This window comes from Rhinichthys klamathensis, unplaced genomic scaffold, assembly GCF_029890125.1.
Source record: "Rhinichthys klamathensis goyatoka isolate OS25496 unplaced genomic scaffold, OSU_Roscu_1.1 h1tg000191l_1, whole genome shotgun sequence".
NCBI classification, from domain to species: domain Eukaryota; kingdom Metazoa; phylum Chordata; class Actinopteri; order Cypriniformes; family Leuciscidae; genus Rhinichthys; species Rhinichthys klamathensis.
In genome coordinates, this window is record NW_026606717.1 from 10,100,808 (window position 1) to 10,112,684 (window position 11,877).

At 40.1% G+C, this 11,877-nt stretch overlaps 2 protein-coding genes across 2 annotated transcripts; one reads left to right on the forward strand and one right to left on the reverse strand.

Annotated features, from left to right (window-relative positions):
• The first annotated feature begins 3,377 nt into the window (after positions 1-3,377).
• Positions 3,378-4,822, forward strand: LOC130095610 (uncharacterized). Its single transcript, XM_056262361.1, has 2 exons — positions 3,378-3,699; positions 3,792-4,822. Exons 1-2 carry the CDS (start codon positions 3,383-3,385, stop codon positions 4,711-4,713), a joined length of 1,239 nt encoding a protein of 412 aa, XP_056118336.1. The 5' UTR covers positions 3,378-3,382; the 3' UTR covers positions 4,714-4,822.
• Positions 4,823-5,415: 593 nt separating this feature from the next.
• LOC130095611 (uncharacterized) lies at positions 5,416-6,745 on the reverse strand. Its single transcript, XM_056262362.1, has 2 exons — positions 6,534-6,745; positions 5,416-5,949 (listed from the first exon to the last, which is right to left on the reverse strand). Exons 1-2 carry the CDS (start codon positions 6,719-6,721, stop codon positions 5,445-5,447), a joined length of 693 nt encoding a protein of 230 aa, XP_056118337.1. The 5' UTR covers positions 6,722-6,745; the 3' UTR covers positions 5,416-5,444.
• Between the last annotated feature and the right edge of the window lie 5,132 nt (positions 6,746-11,877).

Sequence of the window (11,877 nt, forward strand, 5' to 3'; positions counted from 1 at the left end):
AGGTTCAAAGTAGTGTGGTGGGAAGAAGAAGACAGGGTCGGCGAAACTGGAACTCGTACGGTTTTTATTACTCAGAATAGTTCAAACAAAAAGAAGCGCACACAGCGCATTCACCGTAGCGTGACTACAGCACAGTAAAATAAACAAACTCTTTCCACTTCTATGTCGTTCCGGTCTCAGCTTCTCCAGTTACACAGCTCTCGCACGAGTTCCAGTCCTTTCTCTCTCCCCCGCATTCTCCCACTGTGTGGCTTTTATCGGTCTCCCCACGCCAATCACTGCAATCAGACACAGGTGTTCATCATCTGCACTTGACCTACTTACTCACCGCACAGCTCATTGACTGATCTCCCACTACAGACGTCGCGAGAACCACGCCCCCCTCACCACAGAAGCCTACCCGGAAGTGCGAAAAACTGCAATACATCGAAAATCCGCTAGAGGGAGGTCCCAAAAGGGAGCAAATATCCGTTTTCACAGCATAAATTCATATGTTTACATGTTGGTCCCATGGACTTTTATTGTATTTTTGGATAGGTCCCGAGTGCCTGACAACTGTGAGGGGGGTGAATTTTTTTCTAACACGTTAGTTTAGATCATATTTAGATATAAAATGTATGCCAAATAAGGGCGTGGTTAACTTTGATTGACAGCTTGATTGACAGCTGATAACGGGCTGCACCGAGTAGACAACACAATACATCATACCACCTCTGTATCCTTTTTGAACATTTGTATTGAAATATCGTAAGTTACATAAAATGGGTTGCTCTGCTATAAACTGCACTAACCGACACTGTAGGAGGAGGACTTCGCTCCATTTTTTCCGGTAAGTGACTTTCCACTACTATTTCATGTAGTTAGCATTATTTAGCATCAATGTTTGTGGCCAGTGGCACTGTAACAGTTAGCTAGCATTAAATCGCCTCAGATAAGTTAGCGTCCGAGGTACTAGGGTTACCGTTCCGTATAATACAGTAACTTTTATAGTCATGCTGCTGACAATTAGCTGTATAACGTTAACACCTTCATTGATTCATTATTTGGGTAGATGATAAGCAGTGTGCATTTTTTGGTTCATTGAACTAAAGGACAATTTCGTTATTTTACACTTAAAGCCCTGTTTTAAGATCGTTTCTGATGAAATAGAACGGTTAAGATTACAATTTGGACACATGATACGTATAATACGGAATCGTCCCGTATTTGACACATAAAAGTCTTGTTCCGTATTGAACTGATACGGAACGCACTTTTTGGCAAAATGATCATGATAGCCTCTATGTGGTTGTTTAGTCTTGTATATTGATTAGGCTAACTTTGCTATTCTATAAATATATAGGCCTAATACGTTGTATTATAATATGCTATAATGTGTATGATAGAATACAATATTCACCAAAAGTCATCATTTCAGGGGTTATTTTTAAAAACATTATTCCGTGGGGACATGTCATCACCACCTATTTTTTAGTCTTTAGTCATTTTTTTGTGCACAGACATGGTTAACTTTCTACTTAACTAGGCCATAACATTTGCATTATATTTACCAGTGTTTCTGTTTTCAGATCAGCCTACGGTGTGGAACAGTTTGAAATTCTAACAGATGGAGCAAAAGCCATAGCCTGGTAATACCAAACTCTGCTACTTCGCTTTGCTTCAATGAAATTGAGCGGAAGTACGAAGTCTGACGTAGTCAGGCTAACTTCGCTTTGCTTCATAGACAGAGTCTGGCATGGCATCATTGAAAAGTGTTTTCTTTATCGCGGGGGGTTGGGGTTGTGTGTGGGGGGGGGGGGGGGGGGTTGTCTGAAGTATAAAATCATTGGTTACCCGTAACTTAAGCCAATCACATAACGTTTGGTTATGACGTGTGTTATTCGCCAGCTCAGCCGCATCGAACTTCCACTGTAAACACATGTATGATGCGAAAACGAAACCATCGAGCGAAATACCGGAGTGAACATGGCTGACCGAGTTTTGCTGCCTCCTTAACCTGATCCTGAGTGCAACCAAGGGGGACACAATCACAACTATCGCCTTGCTTAAATTTTTACCAAAACCTGTTGGGAGTAGGGCCACGACATCACATCCATTCAAAATGTTTAACAAACACTCTTCTTGTTCGGGCTTCAGTTTGGAAATGCCGGGAAATATTCTCCACAGCAGAGCGAATTGCATCCCGTGTCTCCATATCCGCGGTCGTTTTCGATTTCCCCAACCTTAAACTCGGCGCTTAGCGTCTACGTCACGGCTCTCAGCCCGCCCTCTGTTCGTTGATTGGCCGTCTGTTTTCAGGCCGGAGGAAAACTGAGAGACATGTCGATGTCTCAGACTAAGTACAGAAGCGAAATGAAATTGAGCGGAAGTACGAAGTCTGACGTAGTCAGGCTACAAAAGCCATGCTGACCAGTGGAAACTTCTGATTTCAAAGACTTTTCATCAGATCAGTGCCATTCAGACACTCAGCAATGTTATTTAAAAGAATAACTGGGACTGGGTAAACTCCATAAAGATCAGTGCTATTTCACAATACTGACTATTTACTTGCTTACAACATTGTGTTATTTACCTGTAATGCTCAAGACATAAATAAAAATGCAAATTTACTTCCGCATCTTGGTCTTCACTTCAACCTACTGATTGTTTTTGTTCCTACTGCAATTTAATTGTAAATGTTTGACAGCATAGACAAAACTGGTTTGATAAAAGTTTTATTTAGTTAAATGTCAGTCACAGCTGATCAAAAAGTTCCATAAACATTTGTAAGTGTTTTAATTTTCAAGTTCAGTGCCATCAACAGTAAGTTGACGTAACAGACATTAGTTTGGCATAAGTAAAGGGAAGGGTGTAACAGTCCATCAGTCCTAGACAAAAAAGTGACATGTACAGTTTCAATGGGTTCAATATCATCATCATTTGTTAGAAAAGTGTTAGAGGTTAGAGCCCAGGGACCTCCTTGCCACCTCCTCTCCACGGCGAACATAGCTGTCCCCCATGATCCACACAGTGGGAACTGCAAAAATAGAAAGGTAAACATTTCAATACAGTGTAGCCTACAATGTAATTATGCAATACAACACGATAGTGCCATCTAAAGGCCCGTACACACCGGGACGAATATCGGCGCGCGTTATTCGTCAGCGTTTTTCAACGCGTTTTTTGTGTTCACACCCAAGCGATTTTCGCTGACGATGAGCCGAGTGAACATGCAAATTCATTCCCTGACACTAGATGGCGCGTAATGCAAAACAGAAATACCCCGGTACACAAGGTGGCGCTGCGCAACTTTTACGCTTCTGATACTCGCTTTCACCTCCGATGAAGAGAGCAAGTTTTTACGCGCATGTTTACGCGCTTTTCTAAATCAGACAAAGAAAACATGGAAATTTCAAGCACCAGTAGCTCCAGCTCAAGCTCCAGTGATGAGGAACTTATTATTCTGATGAATGAGGAAAGCCGCCGGAAAAGACGCCGATATTGGATACATCCCATAGCTACGAGAAGAGAAGAACATGGGGAGTTTTATCGACTGGTACAAGAGCTGAAAATGTATCATGAGCGTTTTCGGGGGTATTTTAGAATGTCCGTCAGTGAGTTCGAAAATTTACTTCAACAACTGGCTCCCTCGCTGACAAAAGAACAGACACACTACCGTAAACCGATCGATCCAGAACAGCGTTTGGCCGTGTGTTTACGGTGAGTTCGTTTACATTGTTATTCACTTCAATGAATGTAAAAACTTAAGTGAAACGTTGTTAAAAACTAGTATTTGTCTATTCCTATTTCAGTTTTCTGAGCACTGGGGACTCGTACCGCACTATTGCGTCCAGCTTTCGACTTGGTGTGTCAACTGTGGCTTCGATAGTGAGTGAAACCTGTGATGCATTGTGGCATTGCCTCAGAGATGAACATTTGCCAGTGCCTACTGAAGAGATGTGGAGGAATACAGCCAGGAGGTTCCATGAACGATGGAATTTCCCTAACTGCTTGGGAGCCATGGATGGGAAACACGTATACATCCAGGCCCCTGCAAACTCTGGTTCTCTGTACTTTAATTATAAAGGTACGTTCTCCGTTGTATTGCTGGCCTTAGTTGATGCAGATTACCGCTTCCTGGTGGTTGATGTGGGGAGCTATGGCAGCAACAGTGATGGAGGCATCTTTGCTAATTCTGTGTTGGGAAAGGCACTCAGAGATGGAACACTGAATGTCCCCCCAACAAATGAACTTCCAGGTGCTCCTGAGCTGGGAAAAGTTAACCATGTCATTGTGGCGGATGAAGCTTTTCCCCTGAAACCATATCTCCTCCGGCCATACCCTGGACGCCGCCTCCCCACAGACAAGAGAATTTTCAATTATCGTTTGTCTCGGGCACGGCGCATCTCTGAAAATGTGTTTGGCATACTCAGTCAACGCTTCCGGGTTTTCCGAAGAACTTTGCAGGTTCAACCAAGTGTTGTTGACCAAGTTGTCAAAGCTGCTTGTGTTTTGTGCAATTATTTGCGCCCGAAAGGAAACGGTCAGAATCATGCCGCAGAGGATGACCAAGACTGTGAGCAAACACTACAAGGCTTTGAACATTGTAGGGGGCAGCGGGCATCTGTGGAGGCACAGAATGTCAGAGAACTGTACAAGGAGTACTTCAACTCGCCCGCAGGAGAGGTTGCTTGGCAGTATGACCATGTGAACCATGGTCTGGGGAACAGATAAAATCAAACTGTACATTTTGAGCCATGTTGATTACATTTCCCACTGTGAAAACCGCTATTGTGTGTGTCAATTTCTGTGAACTTGAATACACTATAAAATCTTTTTGCAAAATGTAAAGTATTTGGTCACTTATTTACAGCTAAACTTAAGTTGTGATTTTGAAAATGTGTATCTGTAATAAACATTTTTATAAGCATTTTCTTTAAAATCTTCTTTCCCAACATGGTTATGTTCCTGTAGATTGATAACGTGCCTATAAATGCAGTGACTCTGTAATTAGGCACATAGCTATTTTTAACAAAAGGTCAAGATGTACAAATGTTAAATCCCAAAATATGTTACATTAATTTCAAGTAAGTCACGTACACACAATGTCTTTTGAAAAAAATAAACATTTATTTTTTTCAATGAACTACAAGTTGCAATAATCAAAGTAAAAAAGGTAGTCAGAAAAGTTAGTGCAAATAAGTCACAATGACTAGTGCAAGTGAACAATAGTGCACATACACATTCAACCATTTCTTGAATGTAAGTAAAATACAAAGGCATATATATCTATATAAAAAAAACAGTAGAGCAAATAAGTCACAATGACTGCAGTAGTGCACATACACATTCATCTAATTCTTGAATGTTAATAAAATACAATGACATTTCTATATTAAAAAACAGCAGTGCAATGAAGTCAATAACAATAGTGCAAATGCAAAAATGCATATAATAAACTTCTTTTAGGGTAGCCAAGTTGTAGAGCAGCCATAGTTTGTTGGGGTCTGCGGGGTGACCTGACGATAGGACACCGGTGACTGCTGAGTGAAAAAAGCAGAAGAGGCCTGGCCAAACTCAGCATCATGCAACAGCTGATGTATTTTTAATTTGACCGAAGACTGTACGACTGGAGACAATCTCCTTAGTGCTGGTATCAAGCCAAGAGCAAACAAGTAATTATCATCATTTTGTTGCTCTCTTCTTTGCTCTCTGCGCTCCTCTTTCTCTCTTCTGCGTTCCTCTTTCTCACTTTCCCTGGCTTCTTTGGATAAGAGGTACCGGCCAAGGAAGTCTGGTGTCTCTGGCCGTTTTCTTTTTTTTTCAGTACACCTTGTCACAGTTGGGCCGGAGGATGATGATCCTGGAGACGTGCTTGCTGGTGCTTCTTCACTGTCGCTCACTTCTTTTCTGACCACCACTTGGCCAACCTCTTCATCCATATTTTCATGAGGAATATTGCTGTGAACACTGTAAAGACAAATTCAGTTTACATCAGAAACAATAACTCACACTGTGGCCCATGCCACACTTCATAGCCATCATGACAAAATACTCAAGAGCTCAATGTTTAATTACTAATTTAGTTTCGATTCATGCTAATTTTAATGTACCATATGTCTGGCAACACAATTTCAGCAGAGGTTAGCTATACACAGAACACAAACTAATATATTGAACTAGAGTTGTGATCGCATGGTGAACAGGGAACATGCAATGATATCATGTTAATGTTTAATGTCATTGTCAATGCATTATAGTATAGAGGGTTTTCAAGACGCGTCATCAATCCGGAAGTCGGACATTTTGGAGGCACTGAACATAAACAATGCCACTGAACTCAACGGACTCGCAAATTTAGCAGACTATTTCTGCTGAAAAATTGTCTTGTTTTTTTTAGTGTAACAATGTGTTCAGTAGTACATAAACAGTGCAATCCATGCTGTTGTTTACATCCGAGTGCCTCCATAATGGCCGCGCATCCGGAACGTGACGTTGGTGAAAACCCTCTATAGCTCACACAGCTATGTATTGTAATGTACTAATGATAATACCTTCGAAATTCAGTTGATGTTGCGAGGAACTCCATGACCTTCATAAATTTCCACGGCTTCTTGTTTTTGGCAGCCTGTCCACTTCGGCAATCATCTTCGCGCTTTTTTCTTGTATATGTATCGCGCAGGCTTTTCCATTTCTGTTTTACCTCCTCCACTACAGCACACAAATGGCGATCGTCAAACATTTGTGGGAAAAAGTTACAAGCATATGTACATGAAAGACAATTAAGTGAAATTAAACTCACCATCAAGGCTCATTTGATCTGCAATACCACTCCATAGCAGGTCTCTTTTGTCGATATTTTTGTAGTCGCTGTCGCGTTTATCATATAGCTCTTTATGCTCCGAAACCAACGAGACCAGCAGCTCAACATTCATCTTGCCTTGCATCTTCTTCTTCTTCTTCTTTGGCTGCTTAACGGCGGATGCGGACTAACTTTTGCTTTGCATCTTCTTCTTCTTCCGGCAGTATAGACGGTGGCGTATATCTTCTTCGCCGTTACGTTTGTAACCGTTTTGTGTTTGAGCGCCCCCAAGTTGTGTTTTACTGTAACTTCAGAAGCACCAGACACGTGAGCAAAAGCGCCAGTCTCATTGGTCGGAAAGTTTTTGACGCGGCGCGTCAAACTAAAAAAACGAACCCGAGGCGTTTTTTTTAAAATGACGCTTTTACGCGTGGCGTTTTACGCGTCGGTGTGAACACTCACATTGGCGCCCTTTGTTTAGTCACGAGGCGTTAAACGTCGGCGAATAACGCGCGCGAAATTCGTCCCGGTGTGAACAGGCCTTAACAACACTTGTAAATCACCAGTAGTCACGATTGTGATTTTAACAGTAAAAATACATATTGCGCAAACCATCACTCTAAAATGCTATTTAGTTTTACTCATTGCATAATCCATAACAAAACATCCCATGTATATATATATATATATATATATATTATACGTCCCTCGTACGGGAATGGCGTCCATAACGAAAACTGCAGAAAAACAAAATGAATATTAACATGAAACAATTGGAAATGGTGACCAAGTAACGTTATATCAAGATACTGCCGGCTCTTTAATTAAAGTTAGACTGCCACTGACCACTCGAGCAAAATAGCGACAGTGCGCTATTTGAAATGGGTATTTATTTTTTACAGTCTATGGTCAGGCTAACTTATATAAAATAAAATGTCACAACCCTGTCTCTTTTTGTGAGACCAAAGATAGCCCGTTAGATATACACAAGACGAATTATATCTCATGTTCAACCACTAGACAAGAGACCGAGACAGCGGCAACCGTCAAGAGCACTAGCCGAGGTAAGCCTATTCCAGGCGGGGTACAGGAGCGCTCAGCGTCCGGTGATCACCTCTGAAAACGTCAGATCAAATTTTTAAATAGGCGCTATCTTAATAAATAAACCACAGATTTGAGCTTTAAACAACTACATTGTCGACTGAAAAACTATTAAAACTACATTTCGTGACACAATAACAGTAGTATTTTTAAATTTCGCGGCTTTTCAGTTAGCTGCTAACGTTAGCTTATTTTACCTAGAAGTTGCAAACACAACTTGTAGAACTAACTTGTCACATGAGTTTACCCAGATAGTACCTTGCAGGATACATAACTATAAGGTGTCTGAAAATGCCTTTAAGAGACTTACATGACCTTCACGTTACAACTTACCAGCAAATTCAGATGGGTTGTAGGCTACACTTCAGCAGCTGAGGCTGCTTGGCTGAAGAGGCGCGTCCACCGGCCGGGCTCAGTCTCACACAAAGCCCGCCCTTTTACCCATATATGGATTGGCCAGACGATGGGCGGGGCTAGGATTTCCCAAGATTTTCCAAGATGGCGCCACCCATACCCCCCATAAACGGATTCAAAACCGTTCTTCAGAGAGTCTATGGGTGACGTCACAGACGCTTTGTCCATATTTTTTACAGTCTATGCTTACAATTTGTGATTTTCTCCTTCAGTGATTCTGCTTGTTAACATCAGGTGTCTTCATTAATGCTTAATCATCACTAAATTAATCACTTAATTATCTCATTAACTTTAACACTCTTGAGTGTTAATTTAACACTCATATCTGCATCATATCTTCCATCTGAAAGCAGGTGAAGGCAATTTACTACTAATCAAGGAACCGGCTTTACTGACAAGATGCGCATAACAATATCATGCGATATATCGCCCAGCCCTAAAGTAAGCTTGCATTGTATCATGAATACATAATTTTATTTCCACTTGTAAAAATAAAAACAGCCCACGTGTAGGTGTCACTATAGAGCAGAAAGGAGACGAAATTGTGCAATAACTAAGCTTATATGTGTTAGCCATATAGGCGTGTTAGCTGTTCACAAAGCTCGGGTGTTAATGCACGTTAATGGTGGTGCTACCCGCCATAAAATCGAATAAGAAGAAAGCTCGGGTGTTAACTTAGAGTTACCATTAGTAGCTAAATTAATTACTATCAAAACAGCAATAAAGGGAAAGGTAAGTTCTCATCTTACACTGAAGCCCAGTCGAATATTTTTTCGAAAAGGTGGCGGTGCTTGTCTCGCTGCTCCCACACGCGACATCGGCGTTTTCCTCCACCGTCCTGTATTTGGCTGGTTTTAAAATCGTTCTTTTGGTGCGTTTCATCTTTGACAAAAAATAAATAAAAAATTGATAGAAGCCACAAACAAACCAAATCATAAATGTAATCAAAATACTACCTACTGTCTTAACCACTGCTATCCTGTCCTGCTCCGCGCACGTGTGTGAAGTTGCTGTGAAACGATTCAAAAATAAAAGATTCACCGATTCAGAGTCGCGAAGCCTCACTAAAGCTGGGAATCGAGCAAACATTCACTAGTCACTACCATCAAGTAGCTACAATTTGGTATGGATTTTTTGCTTCTTATCCACATAAATGTGTGCGGGTAAACCGCCTAAGTTTTTATTTTTAATGTTTTTATTTTTAATAAAAGTCAGGCGAGACATCATCGCATCCAGCCGCATCTCGACAGTATGGGCAGGGGCAGAGCCCAACCAAAAAAGTCATCCAAATATAGACATCTATATGCACTGAATTAATAATAAATTATAAATGTGTTCAGCATTCTGAAACAAATATTTTTCGAATTTTCTAAACTATTTTAAGTCGTAAAGTGAGCAGGATATATTAAAATGAAGCGCATGAATTCGGCAGGCATGTATTGTATTGATACTAATCAGGGCAGCCGGTCTCAGGGCCCTCCCATAATTTATTTATTTTGTTGTTGTTGCAGAAAAACGATTAGGTCCACTGTCGCGTTTTCCTGTTTGCCTCAGTTTAAAGGTTTTATATTAGTTTTATAATTGTGTAACTTATACCTACTGTCGATTTCTATTACAGGCTTGTGTCTTTTCCGTTTTCGGATTTTAGTCCCAGGACTGCACTTCATTTTCTGTTACGTTAGTCATTCTCCCGTTGTTTGTGTTATTGACACATTTTCAGGTAAGCGATCGAGTTTGCTTAAAGTTGATTTGAATTTAATGTTAGCTGATATTGTTTGATTATATTATTATACATGTACTATTATTTATCAACTAAACTAAATTGATTGTTTGAACAAGCAAAGTTTATAATTATCAATTTAAGTAAACATGCAAAATTTTGTTTTGTTGGTCACACTCCCCATTCTAAAATGGTTAAGTGTGATTCATAATGAGAAAGCCTAGTGTGGCCTTACCTATGTTTCACCCGTTTCAATTGAAACAGGCCCCGCCCTCCAAGGGGGGCCCCAACAGACCAGCAAAATCCCATTCATTTTCTCCGTAGGATATTGATTTTCAGCCATAATGTCTAACCATTCAAGGTAGATTGACCACGACCTACGAGGTTGTGAAATGAAAGTTTCTGCTCCTATAAAAGCCACAAGCTACGGAATCTTGTTATTTGCAAAACACTGACGTCTCTGATTGGACGAACTCGCGGTTACCATGGTGACGTTCACCACCCCCGCGAACGGCTTAAGCGATCTGAAGTTTCATATCGGTAGTTTATGTATTTATACCTTTGCCTTTTTTGCCGTTAGGTTAAAATATTATTTTGAGCAGAAAAATTATTTTAAGAGGAAATGAAACATACGCCAGTGTTGCTGAAAAACGAAAGATATCGGACAACAAAAGAAAAGCTTCAGTCTATCAAAAGTTACTCTGCATGAAAGGGCGAGGCTTATTCCAACATACAACGCTGTATAATTGTATATAGTTTTAATCAAATAAGGTTGGATTATTTCTATGTTGAGCTGCCTATTCATGAAGCTGAAAAATGCACGTAATAAAATAGTATAGCCTACCATTGATGCAAACCAACAGGAATCCTTGGTTTTTCTGCTCTATTATATTTATGTTTTATGTGGGTAGGGGCCCATATTAGCTATTGAAACGGGCCCCCAGATGCTTAAGGCCGCCACTGCCTAGTGTAATTTTGAAACCGGCAAATTTGAAAGTTATGCAATGATCTACATGATATTTGATGATTATACAAATGAATAGGCATTTTGTCTTCTATAGCCATGGGCATGTTGATGGCAGAATTTGTCCACAAAATGGAGAAAGGGGGAAGAAAGCTGATTAAGTGGTTGCAGAAAAAAAGGCTACTTGCTCCAAAGATGAAGTGCCCTGCTTGTAAGCATCACATGAGAATGGCAAAATCAGCCTCTACAAGACTTGGTTATATTTGGTAAGTAACTGTGTACATATTTTGGTTACTTGTGTAATATGATTTAAACATACAACAATACAAACTCTTTGTATCATTGGTAACGTTTATCTAAATGTTGTGCAATATCAAATGTCATGTTTTTTTATTGTTGTATTATTTTTACATTTTTGTCTAATCATTTCCACAGGAGATGTCGAAGAAGCTGCCACGGGGACATTTCAAGATCCATAAAGAAGGGTTCAGTCTTTCAAGGTTCACACATGGATCTTTCAACCTGGCTCAAGATAATGCACAAGTCAGTTTTTTTGTTGTTGAATAAATTAGCTTAAATGCATTATTTTAGCATTTTTATGTGAAACAATAGGTATATTTTTACCTTTAGAGAATTATATATTTTTAGCTCAGTTTTTCTCACAACCTTCTGACATATAACACATTAATTAAATATTATTTTTAATTCAAGAATCACTGGATACATAATGTTGCATTGTTTTATTTTGTGAGTATTTTGAGTATCTCGCATGTGGATTAACACTATTTTGAATTGTCAGTTTTGCTCAAGGTCTCCGGAAAAGACATCTGGACATGATTGAGGAAGGGTTTTGTGGAAGTAGTGCATCAATCACTAAAGTGTATGATACTCTTCGCC

Coding starts and splice junctions, on each gene's coding strand:
- LOC130095611 (XM_056262362.1), bottom strand. CDS start 6,721: ATGTTTGACGATCGCCATTTGTGTGCTGTAGTGGAGGAGGTAAAACAG. Junction 5,950..6,533: donor ACATCAACTGAATTTCGAAG/GTATTATCATTA, acceptor TTGTCTTTACAG/TGTTCACAGCAATATTCCTC.
- LOC130095610 (XM_056262361.1), top strand. CDS start 3,383: ATGGAAATTTCAAGCACCAGTAGCTCCAGCTCAAGCTCCAGTGATGAG. Junction 3,700..3,791: donor CGTTTGGCCGTGTGTTTACG/GTGAGTTCGTTT, acceptor TTCCTATTTCAG/TTTTCTGAGCACTGGGGACT.